The sequence below is a fragment of the Pleurodeles waltl genome, chromosome 1_1 (genome assembly GCF_031143425.1).
Source record: "Pleurodeles waltl isolate 20211129_DDA chromosome 1_1, aPleWal1.hap1.20221129, whole genome shotgun sequence".
Classification (NCBI taxonomy): Eukaryota; Metazoa; Chordata; class Amphibia; order Caudata; family Salamandridae; genus Pleurodeles; species Pleurodeles waltl.
In genome coordinates this window covers 779,414,693-779,432,912 of record NC_090436.1, presented here as the reverse complement: position 1 = coordinate 779,432,912, position 18,220 = coordinate 779,414,693, and the positions used below count along the sequence as shown (strand labels likewise).

The window sequence follows — 18,220 nt, the reverse complement described above, 5'->3', positions numbered from 1 at the left end:
CTGCCACCCTACTGCAGATCTAAGTACTTGGGCTCGCGGTAACGGTAAACAAAAGTTCCAGGGTTGAAATACCTTTTGAGTCTGTGCAAACCTACTAACTTGTATGGTTTTTGGGGTTTTCACAGGCTCTTCCCTAATCCTTTTTTCAAATACTGGGAAAGGTTGGATATTTACTCCTGGCAAGGGCAGAAGTAAACTTTCTTCCAAGGTTTGGGGGGGGGGGGGGTTGGAGGGAGAGAGCTTGTAAACACGCAAGATACTTTGGAATGGGCAAATCTGCACATGCATATTTGCTTGTGCTAAAATACAGTTCACAAATATTATCTAGGAGTAAAATTTCCTGGTCTACTTAAGTCAGTTCTTCTGAATTCATGAAATGTGTAATACATAAAATTGGGTGAACAGTATGACTTTAATAATTTGTCCCCTAATTGGGTCTGGTGTTAACCAGGAACTTTTTAGTTTTTATTCATCTTGTATCTCTCTATCTAGCCATCCATTGGCTGCCTTCGTTGTGAGTGATAACCATTGCTCTTTCACAAGGAGCAGATCAACACAAAGTAATTTTGTTCAGTGCCAGAAACATTATATATTTTTTTTAAGACTAAAACATTTTTGCGTTTTGCCCATGTTGGTTACCGTGATGAAGGCCTGGATATCCCACAACAATAGTAATGTAAAAAGACCTGAAGTGACCACCAATGTCAGACCTATTGGCTTGCCAATGTTTGATTCTTTGCTTTCAAAGAATGAAAATAAACAAACTTGCTTACAAGCTTCTGCTGCAAACATTTGCATCTAATCAGGGAGCATTATACATAGCCTCATTATTCAACTTTTCAAATGTTTGTGTACATTTCTTTTTCTGGAGCCATTGTCAGTTGTCCCCTGTGACCTTAAAACATTTAAAGTGTTTACCCTAATATTCAAGGCTTTGCATTAATGAACTATAAAAACAACTTTGGATAGTATTATCATATAGACACAAATGTTAACTACTGCAGACAGTTTCCCTTCCCTGTAAACTGACAGCCAAAGGATTTGCGCTGCAGGGAGTTGGCCCCACCACAGTTGCTGGAAGGTGACCACAGCCCTGGGGACGACCGCCACCTCCCTGGGGCTAAATTCACAGTTGGAGGGGGAGGTGGCGCGTTTCCCCCCTTGAGGAGCCAGTGATGGCCCTAGGGACCACTACCCCGGGACATAGCTGTTCGTTTTTGCTTGGTGGAAGCTGACCGCTCCCACCAAGTAAAAGGAAACAACCTCTGCTTTCTGCAAGTGCAGAAAGGGGAGTTCCTATCTGTTTAACTGCATGCAAATGTGAGCAGGAAAGACAGATGAAAACATTGATCCCACAAGCAGGGAGCTGCTATTAAAAGCACCTCCCTGCTTGCGGGAGGAATGCCGGCTCCCACAGGATGTGGGGAGCTGGGTAGGACCGCAGGGGCTTTAAGGTTCCCCGCAGTCTTATCACTCTCACTTCCGCCCCATAATGGGACGAGAGAGAGATTGTCATTGCAATAGTCTCTCCATGCAATGACTTCAGAGGTGGACTAGCAAAATGCTTAGTATGAATGTTGGTTACCTTTGGATGCAGAGAAGAACATGGTCACTTCTGGCCTAATGGTCAAGGTTTTTGTGCTATCCCTTAATAGGCTGAAGGTTCAAATCCTAGTATCATTTGGCAGTGTTAGCAGTCAAAACACCAGTAAACAAACTGTCCCTTCCTAGTGATGGAGCATTCACATTTGTTTACAATCACATAAGTGGGTTGACTGTCCTAGATATGTTTGGAAACTCACGGTAAGGAGTCACCTATGAATTAAAGGTTAAAGTCAGACTGTCACACTGAAAGTTGAGGGTTATACTCAGGTGTGCTTGTGGTCATTTTACATCTTTAATTTCTTTTAAACTTCAAAAGATTAAGGTTCAAGCTGAAAGGTGATCTCACTTTTTTAAATTGACATACTTTTCTTTAGTTTGTCCAGAAATATTTCGTTCTAAAAATCATTCATCAAAGTCTATTTCCCCCAAAAATCAAAAACTATCTCTCCCTATTACTATCTTTTCTCTCATACACACCCAATCAGACCCTCACGTACCTGCTCAGAATCACTGAAACCCTCATGCACCCATTCAGACTGTGGCCAAATCCTGCCACGCACAGACAAAGGCTGTGTGCAGCCTGGGGTTGAGTGGTTAGTGATGGTGGAAAGGGGGGGGGGTGGTGGGGGTGGTGGGGGTGATGGGGGGGGGGGGGGGAGGGAGGGAGGGAGGGAGTGTAGTTGACATCTTCATCTGGCTGCAGATTCAGTCCTGCAGCCAAACCCTGCTGTGCACAGCTGAGGGCTGTGTACAGCACTGGGTTGGGTGGTTATAGGACCTTGTAGCAGGGCCAGAGGCCAGGCCCTGCAGCCAACCGCTGCCGCGCACGGCCGAAGGCTGTGTACAGCAGTGGCTGGATTAATTTATAGTAATGCACATGAATTTTTTTTTGAAAGAGAAACCTAGAAATACACTGGGGAAAAAACCAAAGGTTAGAGGGATGTTATAGATAGGCTCACATTGATAAACATACAAAACCATAGAAATTCACCTGTTAAAGTTGGCTATTTCAAGTAACTATAATTCGGACCTAAGATAACTATAACTTGGGCCCCACCATACAGTTTCCCGCCCCAACTGTCAAATTGCACTGCAAACATTACGTTGATATTATTAATGATGTTATCAAAGATGTCATAAGTGCCACAATTTGTGGAGTAATTAGCAGTGTACGGCGCAGGTTACCTTAGAGCACTTGTTACAATTACTTGAGGTAACTCTAACTGTTGAATTTATATATGGTTTTGTACATTTAAAATATGAGCCCCAATATAAAATTCCTGTAACCTTCTCTTTTTTTTTTTTTAAAGTAATATAAAAATATCATACAAGACTGGGCATGCCAGGCCCTGCCTCCAGTCCCCTTACTTGCACCCAACGATCCATTGTGGACTTACACTGGGGGTTGTGCTGTGTGCCATGGGGATCTGCGGGTTGACCAAAAAAGTAAAATTGGGCAATTTTGTTTGTCAATGAGACCCCTCCATGTTTCATAAGGGGTCGGGTTACCTCTATCCTGACCCCTTATAGGATTTTTATTTTCCTCTCTGGTGGCACAGCCAACAAACAAAACGGCAGGCGCAACTTTCCTTTCTGGAAACCCATCAGGGCCTTGGTTTTTGCTCTGATGCCAAGAGCCACATCCACACAATTACAACAAGCGTTTGCATAGCCAATGAAGTCCACAGAAGTAGATTACAGCATGTTGAGCGACAGCACATACCTGCTGCTTAGGCCGGACCTAAAAAGTGCTCTTTCTACACCAGGGATCCACTTTTTGGCTAAATCTGGTGTAAGTCCGTTCTGGCTGTGACAGTTTTCTAAAAATAGCAAAGTCCCAATGGTCAAGAATAGGCAAAAGGGGTTTTGGCCACCACTTGACGGATTACCCTGGAACTTTCCAGACAGCAGCTGAACTAACATGTACCAGTTTTGAACATTTTGTGAAGATTCATCAAACTGTGCCAAAATTATTAGCAATACCAAACATGCTTCTTCTATGGGAAAAGTGAGGCCTAACTAGCTAGCTCTAGTAGGTGTTTTTTTTTTTCTTTGTTTTTTTTCTTTCTTTCTTTCCCAAACAGCAGGTGACTCTATCTACTGACTTGCATTTTGTTCTTCCTACCACTGCCCACAACATAAGATAGTGGGCATTTTACTGGGACCTATAGTGCCACTCAGATTGTTTTACAACAATTCAGGAGGTAGCACTTGACTTAACTTGATTGGTAGTACCTATTTATACTATGTTTTTGCAAGTCTTCCATAGTAATCAAGACACTTGCATTAGCATATTTACGTATCCTATTCATAAATCGAGCACAACTTATTAGAATAGCTAAAGTCAACATGTCTGTTTTTATGCTGAATCCAAACCCCCTCTCCTTTGTGGAGGACATATGAAGCATTTGCATCTTACTCGAGGGATATTTAGTAACATTGGTTATTGTATCTTTTATGACAGTTGTTAAGCTTTTGCTCCTGACTTGAGAGGAACATCTAGTTATGGTCTAATATACTGAAGTCTTGTTAAAGATTTCACATTGTTTCTTCTGACTCAAAGGATATCTAATTGCGTGTTACTGTAGCTGTGTGAAAGGCCAGACCGATTGGCTTTGCCAATGCTTGTTGTGGTTGGACTCTTTTGTATGCAACAGACCAGCTTCTTTTTCTTTTCACTCAATGCAAACTTAATAGCTCATTTGTTTTGGTCCATTTTACTCAGTCTGATAGCTGAATTGTCTGCACAAACAGGTCTTGGTTTGCAGTTATTACAGAATCAGGCTATATAGTTCACTCCAAGGCTGAATTTTTATTTTATTTTTACAGGCGTGTAGGTTTAAAAGGCTGACCCTAATCCAGTTTCTATAATAGACCAGGTGTAACCTCAAGTTGGTCAGGCAGTATTGATGTACTCTGATTTTCAGTGACCAACCCAATGCTTTTATCTGGATTTGGAGGAGCACTTGCGAAGTTGCATGGATTTAAATGTTTGCTCGAGGAACATTGGTGGTGCGAGAAGTGTCAGGGGTATGAACAATCTGGTGTATAGAGTGGTTTAGAAAGTAAAACGGTGGCATGTTCACCTACCCAGTGAAGCAAGGACTTGAGGCAGATGTGTCTGTATATATAATGGCCAGAAAAATAGCATGCACAAGACTGGAGTAGTGCATGTATAACCCTTAGCTTGTGGTGGAAGGTCTGTGTTGTAGTAAGAGTACGTGTGCACACGTAGAGCTAATATCTTTTGGTGCTGGCAAGTTTGTGCCCACGTTTCACCTGCTTGTGTAGGACCCTGAGAGCAAGTATCTCATCAAGATTGATGGCAGATGTCCATGGTGCCAGCAGAGAAGTATAGCCAAGTAAAAGGCAGGGGCATGGCTGCAGCTGCCCTGAGCAGGAATGGAAGGGATACTACTCATTACAACAAACTGCACCAGTAAGCAGTGGAATCGAATCAAAGTGACGCTTTTGACAAACATCACAGCAGTAGCCATGTGAATGCATGTGTGATTAACACTTCATCTGAGAGTCAGATGAATCTTATCTGCGGTTTTCAGTGTTGTAACCAAAAAGACTTGCTGTAGAACTAGCTAATTAGAGGGCACACTTATTGTTAAATTTTAATTAAACTATTGTGTAGTGTGGTAATTAATGGAAGGCAGGGGTACAGAATTCCTGTATCCCGATGCCCAGGACAACAAATATTGTTTATTTTGTCCTTTTGGACAAGTAGGCTCAACACCCTGCAGCACAAACTCCTTGGCTGTCAGTTTTGCAGGGAAGGGAACGGTCTGCAGTTCAGGTAATAGTTGTATCCATATGTTAATGTTGTTTGAACTTTTTATGGTTCAATAATGCTAAGCCTTTATTAGGGTGAGTGCTCTAAATAAACGCAAGATCACACTGAACTACTGTCAGTGGTTCCAGTAAAATAAAAAGCGTATGCATGTTTGAAAACCTTAACAATGAGGCTATGTATAATGCTCCCAGAGTGCTCTTTGATTAGATGAAATGTTTGCAGAAGCTTGTAAGCAAATTTGATTCTTTGCTTTGAAAATAATGTTTAGAAAAAAGCATCACTTACTAAAACGTGTTCATGCTAGTATTTCCAAAAAAATATCCATAATGGAAAATCAGTGCAACCATTTTCAACAAGATAAAGGGAAATGTGAAAGTAAACAAGCACTGACAAAGCCAACCGATCTGACATTGTCAGTATTTCAGTTTGGTCAATGCATGTCTTATTTTGACATTCCTTTTGTAACACTTTATTTTTGAGGGAGCTGCCAGGCCCGCACCAATTGTAACAAACATTGCAAAAAGTGTTTGTTTGGGTTCAGATAGCTCACATTGACACAGTAGTTCCTAGTATTGAAAAAAACATTGTGCCAATATGCTCCTTGTGGAAGAGCAGAATGCTATCGCTAACAGAGCCAGAGGATAGATGGATAGAGAAATAGAATTTTAATAATGTTCTTGGTTAACACCAGCCCTAATTAGGGGCCAAAATCTTAAAGAAAGTCACAAAAGGGCACCCATGGTATGTCATTGCTTTAGTGGCTTTTATGAATTTGCAGAAGTAGACCAGGAAATCTTACTTCTAGAAAATATTAGTGAGCTATATATTTTATTTGTATTTTTTTTTTTTTTTTTTTTTTTTTTTTTTTAAGCACAATCCACTATACATGTGGTGTTTTGCTCATGTGAAAATCTATTGAGTGTTTGCAAGTTCACTTTCCCTCCGTCCACTTTTTCCCTAACCCTGGAAGAACTTCTACCTTTGCCCTTGTCGGGAGTACATTTCCAACCTTTCTCAGTATGGGAAAATATTAGAGAAGAGCTGGTGAAAATCCTTAACATGCAAGTTAGTAGGTTTGCACAGACTTGAACGCATTTCAGCCCTGTAGGTACTGCTTACGGCATCCTCCAGCCTCAGTATTTTGATCTGTGGAATGGTGGCAAAATAAAGAAATTGCAATAGTTGGGCTTGACATTGCTAGTAATCAAGTGTTTAACACCAGCAGTTTCAAGCCCTACTATATAGTTATCCCTGGCCTAAACCGAGAGGCTATATTGTCTAAGCTCTTACATACTGAGATTTTTGCCATAATTTGTCACCACACTACATGCCACCAAAGGGACAAGTAGATTTATTTGCAGGACAAGTAGCTTTAAGTAGCAACTTGTCCCATGGACAATCGATTTAAAAAAAAAAAAAAAAAAAAGCCACACCCTGTGAAGGCTTGGTGGTGGAAGGGGAGAAGACCTGCGTACAGTAACAATGCATGTGAGTAGAAATGTGTTGTGGGGGGTAATGCTGTTGTGAGCGGGGATCATAGGAAGGAAGCCTTTCATGTGGATTTGACTTATAATGTGAACAGTTGTTGAGTGGGTCATTAATGTTTCTAGGTACAGGTTCTGGGTAATGGCGGGGGCTATAGGGCAACCCTGGTGAGTTCAAGACAGCTGTACTGAAATTGGTAACATTTTGAGGTGAAAGTAAATGCTGTTTGAGCCATGAATTGTCAGAGTGCAAACATGAGCTGAGCGACAAACGTTTCAGCTTTTAAGAATTGGTGTATAAACGTATTGGTGTGTATGATGAATAAATAAGTCTTTAGTTGATGCTTAAACATACCAGTGGTGTGGTGCGGGAGGACTTAAGGTCCATAGAAAACCTGGCGTTAATGGGATGAAAAAATCGGCAATCTGGATTTCCTCAAATTGGGTAATGTTCACTTCCTTTACCAGGAAAAAAAAGAATGGGACACTGTAAGGAAATGCCTCCTTGGCATGGTTGCCCCCTGACTTTTTTTCCTTTGCTGATGCTATGTTTACAATTGAAAGTGTGCTGAGGCCTGCTAACCAGGCCCCAGCACCAGTGTTCTTTCCCTAACCTGTACTTTTGTATCCACAATTGGCAGACCCTGGCATCCAGATAAGTCCCTTGCAACTGGTACTTCTAGTACCAAGGGCCCTGATGCCAAGGAAGGTCTCTAAGGGCTGCAGCATGTCTTATGCCACCCTGGAGACCTCTCACTCAGCACAGACACACTGCTTGCCAGCTTGTGTGTGCTAGTGAGAACAAAACGAGTAAGTCGACATGGCACTCCCCTCAGGGTGCCATGCCAGCCTCTCACTGCCTATGCAAGTATAGGTCAGTCACCCCTCTAGCAGGCCTTACAGCCCTAAGGCAGGGTGCACTATACCATAGGTGAGGGTACCAGTGCATGAGCATGGTACCCCTACAGTGTCTAAACAAAACCTTAGACATTGTAAGTGCAGGGTAGCCATAAGAGTATATGGTCTGGGAGTTTGTCAAACACGAACTCCACAGCACCATAATGGCTACACTGAAAACTGGGAAGTTTGGTATCAAACTTCTCAGCACAATAAATGCACACTGATGCCAGTGTACATTTTATTGCAAAATACACCCCAGAGGGCACCTTAGAGGTGCCCCCTGAAACTTAACCGACTGTCTGTGTAGGCTGACTAGTTCCAGCAGCCTGCCACACCAGAGACATGTTGCTGGCCCCATGGGGAGAGTGCCTTTGTCACTCTGAGGCCAGTAACAAAGCCTGCACTGGGTGGAGATGCTAACACCTCCCCCAGGCAGGAGCTGTGACACCTGGCGGTGAGCCTCAAAGGCTCACCCCTTTGTCACAGCCCAGCAGGGCACTCCAGCTTAGTGGAGTTGCCCGCCCCCTCCGGCCACGGCCCCCACTTTTGGCGGCAAGGCTGGAGGGTACAAAGAAAGCAACAAGGAGGAGTCACTGGCCAGTCAGGACAGCCCCTAAGGTGTCCTGAGCTGAAGTGACTCTAACTTTTAGAAATCCTCCATCTTGCAGATGGAGGATTCCCCCAATAGGGTTAGGATTGTGACCCCCTCCCCTTGGGAGGAGGCACAAAGAGGGTGTACCCACCCTCAGGGCTAGTAGCCATTGGCTACTAACCCCCCAGACCTAAACACGCCCTTAAATTTAGTATTTAAGGGCTACCCTGAACCCTAGAAAATTAGATTCCTGCAACTACAAGAAGGACTGCCTAGCTGAAAACCCCTGCAGAGGAAGACCAGAAGACGACAACTGCCTTGGCTCCAGAAACTCACCGGCCTGTCTCCTGCCTTCCAAAGATCCTGCTCCAGCGACGCCTTCCAAAGGGACCAGCGACCTCGACATCCTCTGAGGACTGCCCCTGCTTCGAAAAGACAACTCCCGCGGACCTGCTCCAAGAAAGGCTGCAACTTTGTTTCCAGCAGCTTTGAAAGAACCCTGCAAGCTCCCCGCAAGAAGCGTGAGACTTGCAACACTGCACCCGGCGACCCCGACTCGGCTGGTGGCGATCCAACACCTCAGGAGGGACCCCAGGACTACTCTGATACTGTGAGTACCAAAACCTGTCCCCCCTGAGCCCCCACAGCGCCGCCTGCAGAGGGAATCCCGAGGCTTCCCCTGACCGCGACTCTTTGAATCCAAAGTCCCGACGCCTGGGAGAGACCCTGCACCCGCAGCCCCCAGGACCTGAAGGACCGGACTTTCACTGGAGAAGTGACCCCCAGGAGTCCCTCTCCCTTACCCAAGTGGAGGTTTCCCTGAGGAATCCCCCCCCCTTGCCTGCCTGCAGCGCTGAAGAGATCCCGAGATCTCTCATAGACTAACATTGCGAACCCGACGCCTGTTTCTACACTGCACCCGGCCGCCCCCGCGCTGCTGAGGGTGAAATTTCTGTGTGGGCCTGTGTCCCCCCCGGTGCCCTACAAAACCCCCCTGGTCTGCCCTCCGAAGACGCGGGTACTTACCTGCAAGCAGACCGGAACCGGGGCACCCCCTTCTCTCCATTCTAGCCTATGCGTTTTGGGCACCACTTTGAACTCTGCACCTGACCGGCCCTGAGCCGCTGGTGTGGTGACTTTGGGGTTGCTCTGAACCCCCAACGGTGGGCTACCTTGGACCAAGAACTGAACCCTGTAAGTGACTTACTTACCTGGTAAAACTAACAAAAACTTACCTCCCCCAGGAACTGTGAAAATTGCACTAAGTGTCCACTTTTAAAACAGCTATTTGTCAATAACTTGAAAAGTATACATGCAATTTTTAGGATTTAAAGTTCCTAAAGTACTTACCTGCAATACCTTTCGAATGAGATATTACATGTAGAATTTGAACCTGTGGTTCTTAAAATAAACTAAGAAAAGAGATTTTTCTATACAAAACCTATTGGCTGGATTTGTCTGAGTGTGTGTACCTCATTTATTGTCTGTGTATGTACAACAAATGCTTAACACTACTCCTTGGATAAGCCTACTGCTCGACCACACTACCACAAAATAGAGCATTAGTATTATCTATTTTTACCACTATTTTACCTCTAAGGGGAACCCTTGGACTCTGTGCATGCTATTCCTTACTTTGAAATAGCACATACAGAGCCAACTTCCTACAGACACTATCAAAGGTTTACAAGGACTGGAAGAGTGCTCCAAATAAACTAGTAACATGGAAAACTTTACATGCCTGTTTATGGGGCATTAGGTTTAAATGTGCCAGGAATATTTAATTATGACAATTTGTAGGCCTGAGTTCTGAAATGACGTACAACTTAAGAGATGTGGAGTGGTATATGGAAACTGATAACATACTGAAAGTAGTAAGAAATTGGGGCAGCTGAAGGGGCTGCCATAAAGTACTATTAAAGGAATTTGCATTGACTATTTTACTAGTCTGTGCACAGTGCTAGTAGCTGCAAGTGAAAAGTCAGCGTTGAAGCAACAGTTTGACAAATGAAGGGATTTGGGCTTCTAAATGGCTTGCGCCCAAGATGGTGGCACACAGGCTTTTGGAAAGATATGCATGCGTGGATTTGTGTAACAAATATCTTTGTGGATAAATATGTACTACATAAGGCCAGTAAGATGAGAACCGTGGGATACGTAGTTTGGCTATTGACCGTTGACTTGCGTGCATATCACCAGATAACCTACCATCATTCCACCTCCTGTTTTGTCAAGGTGAATGTGTTGGAGCACATTCTTCTCTCTGCAAGGTTGCTGAGACAGTGTGGGTCCTCGGTCCCCTTCACTGCTGCTGGTTCAGTTGTAACTCTTGCTAGACAAAGTAATCGCAGGGTAAATACAAAAAGACAAGTTGCATGTGTACCTAAAGACAAGAATCAATTGCTCTTTTTCTCATTGGTGACAAGCAATTGTTCTAGCCCACCAAATTCCTAGGGGCTTCTATCTAAGGCATGCAGGCTAGAAGAAAACCCATATCAAGCAACATGTTGGTGCCCTAAAATAGTGGTGATGAATATATAGACCTACCTGAAGACCTGGTCCAATGACTGGACAATTACTTTTAGACAATTTTGTTGTACTGCACGAGAAGGAACTGTGTTGTCCTTGGCCACTGAATAGCAATAGGTCTAGTATTGAGTATGCAGAATTTTCGCAACCAAGTGTGCTTCTCAATCACCAAAATAAGCATAACCTTTCCAAGACACGTAGCTTGCACTAAAACGGAGTCTATCTTTTTTTGTACACACAGACGGTATATGGTATGCATATATAAAGCTCACTAGTTTCTTAACCTTCTTTTTTTCGCACTTTCATCTGTCTTTAGTTGTGCATGCAAATTGGGGGGTGAGGGGGATTCTCCACACGTGGACGCACTAACCTGTGAGGCTTTAACCACTTCAGAGGCATCTCACATGTCTTCCCAAATCTAGATTGTACTTAAGTGTCTACTGAACGGCTCTGAAAGAGGGTCAAAGTGTTTGGAATTACAAATAGTTGGACAGCCAAACCACCACAGCCTGCTCAAAAGATCCTCCATGTGAAGCACTGAGATTCTGAGGGGTACAGTATGCATAACCCACGAAAGAACTTTCTTAAAGGTCAAACAGCTACATAGTCCCGAGTGTCCTGGTGCTAAAACACCCTGCAAATCCAAAGGAAAGATGAGTCCAGATCAAACAGCTGTTTTCCGTCCTTTCACAAAGATGGACAGGGATACCAAACACTTGTTGAATTGCATAGATTTTATGGGTTTGCTGTCAAAAAAGGAAGAGTGAAACTTGTGTGTGTTATTATTATTATTTTTTTTTAAGACCACTTTGGTGCATCCAGTTGGCCACAACATATAGACCATCTTTAAACGTGTTGAAAATACGGCTGTATGATCTGCTAATGCCAAATGTCAGGATCTGCATATTACGCTATTCAGAAGCCAAAGTCCTGCACACTTAAATTCACAAGAGCTAACTGCATATTAAAGTGCCGGGCTTAAAGAGGAGTTGGTCCTTGAGTCAACCATCTAAGGTGGTTAAAGGTGGATTTAATCTGATCTGCTGATAGTTTGGAGAGAGCAGTGCGTTCATATGATGAGCTTTCACTTTATGTAGTTGGCACCTTATCCCACCCGGTTTTACTAAACGCTTGCTAACAAACTGTGTAGAATCATTAGGATGTCGAGGTAAACCCACTGCTTATGGACATTATAATTAGCCAACAGACTTTTCCGGCTAAAGCCTTTTTAACCGGTTATGTCGTGTGACAACTGCAGTTGGTCCTGGTTTCTTATCCAGCAGAACTGTGAATACTAGAATTGTTGAGTACATGCTTGTAGTGATAAAAGCCTTGTGCACAGCAAAACTACAAAGCGCAGAATACAATATGCTATTCAGTAAAAGCTTGTAATGGCTGGTGTAACACATTTATTATTACATAGATAGGTACATCTGGCAGCAAAATATTTTTAAAATGTTAAAATTGTAGCCCTAGGTATACCCTCCAACACATGTAAGTGCATCCCATACATGACGAAGTGATAAAGATACTTCAAAGCTCTGAAGTTTCACAGTTCCAAGTTTGAATAACTCTTCCAATCAAGGTTTTTCTGGGACTTATAGTTCAGTATAGCACATTAGAATTAGAAAAACAAATACAAGGCCCGAATGAGAGCTCAAACTTTCGCAGGAAAGAAGAAACTACTGAAAGTATTCACAAAACTACATTGCTCTACAAAACTGTATCACACAGGTTTTGTAAAAGTTAAGTCCTTATTTGGCAGCAGCTCGTTAATGAGCATCTTCCATGGTTGGTACTCTTAAATTAGTACCTTCGAGCAGAATGTACCTTTATTTTCTTTTTTTTTTTTTTTTTTTTTTTTTTTTTTTACAGTAATTAAAAAACAAAAAACAAAAAAAATCCCCAAAATTGTGATGGCCACTGGCAAGTGAAACAGATTTTTCAAGAGGCTTTACTGAAGGATGGAAATTCTGCAACAGGCACATAAATTGCCAATACATCTGTGGACTAAGGTTAGGCAAGTTTAATACAGATGTAAATTGGGGAGGGGTGGGGGTGTTCTGCACAGGAAGTTAATGTCACTTGTGAAGGATTTGAGGATTGCACAGGGTCTACAATGCTTCTTCCCTATCGGGATACAAGATGCCACACCTATCATTAAGAAAAAAAATAACAAACTTTGCTGTGTAGAAATGTTTAAGAATTTGTAACCAATGGAGATAGTGTTTGAACCCAGAAATATTTTCCACAGGAAGATCCAGGCCGATTCCTTTACCTTACAGTCACTTATTCAGTAAATTGAAAAGCCACAATGTAAACCAAAAAAGTACTTAACTGTACATTACCAAAAACACAGGGTTTGATAAGGCTTGAACTGGAAGTACTAGAGTGGACCGCTGAATGGCGTTGAAGGTCACATGTGTTAATTGCACTTCGGCCTTTTGTGTGAAATCATGGGACATGTAGTCTAGGTGGTGAGGAAATTGTTGGTTTTGAATCCTGTCTGTAGCAGTAAATGAGCTGAAGAATAATTCTAGCCTTTGGTCCTAGCATGGCCTTTTAATTTAAGGGCACTTATTAAATAAGGAGCAGATTAATGAAGAACCTGGCCTTGTGACCTTCTTTGTAAGAAACAATATATACCAACCTGCACTGAGAATGAACTAGTAATTTTCAGTAACATTCAATAATGTCCACAGGGAAGACATTTTTCTCTGGAAAACTTGCAAAAATAATAAACAAAAAGCACTGTGCAGCGCCAACAGTGGTGACTGATGCATCTCTGCTGGGTTGAGTCATCGGGGAGAGGTGGTCAGAGTTTTGTGGTCGCCAGCAGAATCTAGACTCCACACCAGTCTTTTGGAGTTTTGAGCCATTTTCCTGGCTTAAGCCCTTCTTGCCATCCATTTGAGGCTGGTACATGTCTTCATAAACATCACCGTTAAATGGTAGTGCATCAATGGATCATATGTTAAGACGTTGCGTTTCTTGTGTTGGCTGGATTGTCCGCTACCTTCCTGATCTGGAACCGCCTATCAGGGTCTTCAAAGGTAAAGGCAGGCAAGCTGGATAAATGTGAAACTATATATAATTTCCTTTTTAAGAACTCACAAATGGCTTGTGTTTGAATTCATTTTCAGTGATTACGAAATGAGGACCACTGGAAATAGTATCCTAAAAAGTATCTAAAGGTTTACCAGAATAAATCCAAAAGAAAAATTGTTTATACTGTAAATATATCCAGGAATCAATGTGTGCATGTCTTGGCCAGTCACGTTTTGCTAGTGAAGAATAGATCCTATTTGAAGTTCTTATGTATTTGCTACATGGCTTTTCGTGGTACTGGTCCTAAAGTTCTTGGTTTACTATAGTCTTCACCTATAGAAACACTTGTTTTTTTGTTTCCCTAGTAATAGTAGTACGTTACTTGTTGGTGGAAGTGTCTTGCAGTGATCCCCGGAGTGGAACGTATGGTATATGTTGCCTTGGGAGGACTAATGTATGGCAATCAAAAACAACCTAGTCCTCTTTTGAAATGAGATGGTCTTTGATAGTATGTGATGTTGGTCCAGAGCCCATACATACCCACAGATCAGTCTCCGAAAATGATGGACTACACTCACATTGAAGAAGTGAGATCTGAATGTTTTGGAACTTTCCAGATTTTCTTTTGAGATTTGCAACATTTTCTTGGCTTTCTGAGCTTTAACCTTCTTAGTCAGTTTGTACTAGATATGTAGTGGTATGTACTGTTCCAGCTCCACCACTTGGGTCTAATGGATCATTTTGTAGTACGGGGTAGGGTGAGGACAAAACCAGCCGGCATTTCTGAATGAATGCAAGCACAATCCTTTTCACATGTGCCTTAAAGCTGTACTCTAACCATGTCCTGCTATTTCTGTGATGGCCTGTTGAATTTTCATATAACATATTACTGTGTTCACTTGTTCTTTAGTAAGTATATGGCAATGGCTTTTAAAATATATATATATATATATATATATATATATATATATATATATATATATATATATATATATATATATATAATTTTAAGCAATTCATTTCGTTTTGTGTTTTTTTTTTTTTTTTTTGTTTCTTGCATTCTTTAGACCATTTGATCGTTCAGACCGTGAAAGATCCATGCGAGGTCGTGGAGGAGTAAGGGGAGGAATGCGAGGCAGAGGAAGAGGTGGATTTGTGAAAACGTGGGATGGTGGTGTGGACCAAAGAGGAAAACGAGAATTTGAAAGGCACAGTGGAAGTGACCGAACGTAAGCAATTTTAGAGGTTGAGCAGGACTTGAATTTTATTTTCTGTTGATAGTGAATCATTTACTGAAATTATTTGTTTTATACAAGGGTACTAAAACACTTTTTGATTCTAAATTGTTCTTTCTGTCCTTAGAGGGATCAGAGCTGAAGACAAAAAGGGTGGAAGTGGAGCTCACAACTGGGGCACAGTGAAAGATGACATGAGGTACAATATAAGCTTGTCTGTAGATAAATGTGCGTAGTTGCTAGAAACCGCACATCCTGAGATTTATGGACTTGTTTTATTCCAGTGTTCCAATACTGGCCTTTTTTTAACCGCAGCACAGTAACCTGCATTATATGTTCATGCAGCCCCTTCCAATAATATGAAGAACCTCCAACTTAATGACAACTCTTATTCTCTAACAGTTGGAGATAGAGAAATCATTGCCTCTCCTATGTCTATCTAGTGATTTATTCTGTTAAGTAAATAACCTTACTTGGTTTTGTACTAAAGCCATCTCCACCAGGTGTTTCAAAGTCTACCATGGTCATTGTTCCCATGTTTCCCTTACCATACTGGCAGTGCTGGAAGCTATGTTGGTTTCTATTGACTAGACATTGCTCTTTTTGATGCCTCAAAGTTGAAAAACATTTTCAACCCTTCATTGAGTTTCTTTTTTGCCTGAGTCACAGAATGGGGAGAGAAGAACTGGGATAGAACATCCTAAAATGTCCTTCATTGCTACACCGGTTTCCAGGTTTTTGTTTAGGCGCAGCATATATAAATTGGGTCCCTAACTTCAATACCCATACCAGCATCTGAAACTCCTTAAAAGCAGCATTCTTAGTTTCTGTTGGTCGAATCTATCCTTTAACTACAGCAGTATGAGATTACTTACCCATAATGATTTGACACTTGTCTTGTGTATCCCTACTCTGCGTTTCCTCCCACTTTGTTCCTTAACCCCATTTTTGACGGATTCATCTCCTTTGAACTAAACCCAGGTGCCAGATTATCTGAATTTCCAACAGGAACTACTCCCAGTGCACCAGCAGATGGTGCTGTCCAGTGGCCTTGCATAGCCCCAGATATCATGGTGCTGAGCTGCATACAGGCACCACCCATATGCGGTTGAATCAGCTGATTTCTTTCAGATTGCTTTGCAGATTCTGTGCTCCGCTCTCAACTTTGTCAATGATGTGATGCTAAATATCAGCTAGTGTCTTCTTAAAAAACAAATAGTGGCTTTTAAACTGTGTTGCAGAAAACATGTTTTGCAGATCTATGGCCACTGTTTGTGATGCATATGTCCCAGTGACACTTCAGGTGCGTCAGGGTTAATTTGTTGCACTACTTTGAAGGTGATCAGTGAGCCAGTGACACTATTGCATAACAAGGGAAGAGGTGGTACTCATGGCAATCCCCTCCAAGTCCCAATCTCTATCCAGGTCTTCAGGTATGTCTAAGTTTCTCTAAGTGCAAGGTAACCAATTGAGATTCATCACCACCCCAGAATAAGAGATGCAACATATTCTGCATTCCAGTGGCTATACTCATTGGAGGTCTAAACTTCAAACCTGTTTTGAGGCTGGCCACATAATTCCCAGAGTTCCCTGGTCCGTTGTCAATCTTACTGCAGAGCTTCATGTCCATGCTGGCTCTCTGGAGCACCTTCTGAACTCCAGAAGCAACCATTTACACTTCAGCCAGCTGGTCTTTCCCCAGCACCGACTGACTCTGCTAGGCCTCCTCCTTGTTCATTGCCAGCACAGGCCTACACTTCCATTCCAGCATCTGACGCTTCTCTGGTCCAGACTGAATGAATAATGACCCAAACTCCACTGGTGGCTGTTCAGACCTGGTCCTGATACTGATCTAGAACTCTAAGCCACCGTCTGCCTGGTCTAGACCTACGTTGTGCTATGAAATTACCAAAGCAATGCTTCCTTGGATGATCATCCCAAACAGTATGCCTCTTTGATAGGACCACTTTTCTCTGCACCAAGAGAGGGTCTTGTACCAAATCTCCACGGTCTATGCTTAGAGATTAAGCAAGCAGCTTGACTTACCTTCTGAAATTGCATGGTGACGTAACGGTTTGCCTTTAATATCTCATTTTTCTTCACATCATGTGTTTGCTTGAAAAACTGTATCTTGCTCCTTCAAGTGTCTTTCTAAGGGAAACTCATTCTGCAGCTCAGTTCCCTCTACCTGTGATAAGTTGCCAATAAAACATCATGCTTCCAGTCTCTTTCCCATGCTACTTGTGGGCTTACAGGTTGAAGCCAACTTCTTGACGGAGGATTTCAAGCCTTCTTGCCTTTCGAGAGTTTGTGAAGGGCGACTACATTGTCCCTCATGGGAAGGTTTTGTTTCCCATTGATGGGGATCTAAATGCACGTCTTTTTATTTAGCTCAGTTGTGGCTTTGATTTCTGTAATGTGAAGGGGATTTTGCGGATAATGAACTGTGGAACTGCATCTCTGAAGAGGGTCAGACAAGACTGATAGTCACTTATAATGGTCAGATACTCTTTTGTGTACAGTTTTCAATTTGGGTGTCCCCAGGGCTGAATTGCTCACTATCTGTGACTGGAATAGGGTTCCCCCTTTCCTTACCCTTAAATCTACCTAAAGGTACATATCTGGTGAACTTGGACCCTTTCCAGCCATGGTCTCGGCCAGATAGCTCAGTGGCTCAGTAAGCTTACTGTCCTGTAATAGCAACAATAGGCTGCACATTGGTCAGAACTTTGGGATTACTAGACTTCCATTCCAAGTAGACACTGTTAGCTAACGTTTCCAGTCTTTTTAGATAAGCTGAACTAAAAACATATGTAGGCAGGCTTGACTAAACATGCACATAAGTTGGTGGACTATGAGCTGAGAAATATGGCATTAGCCGAACCTCATTCTCTCCAGTAGGCAGAGCCCCTTAACACAAAATAGCTCTTCAAGCTCGGCTAATGGCCACAATCCTGGCATTTCAACCAGATGTGGCTCCCTAGTAGAGACCCCCCTCATCTCCTCTATCACCAGGACCCTCTAG

The 18,220-nt window shown here is 42.5% G+C and overlaps 1 protein-coding gene across 5 annotated transcripts in view; it reads left to right on the top strand.

Annotated features, from left to right (window-relative positions):
- Positions 1–18,220, top strand: part of HABP4 (hyaluronan binding protein 4) — a 139,494-nt gene that overhangs the window by 17,053 nt on the left and 104,221 nt on the right. For 2 of the 5 annotated variants that reach the window (XM_069227806.1, XM_069227814.1), the window contains exons 3-4: positions 15,028–15,189; positions 15,323–15,394. In XM_069227806.1, the coding sequence (XP_069083907.1) occupies positions 15,028–15,189; positions 15,323–15,394 (234 nt within the window). The remainder of the gene's footprint in view (positions 1–15,027; positions 15,190–15,322; positions 15,395–18,220) is intronic. The other 3 variants (XM_069227823.1, XM_069227829.1, XM_069227837.1) reach the window with 2 other exon arrangements.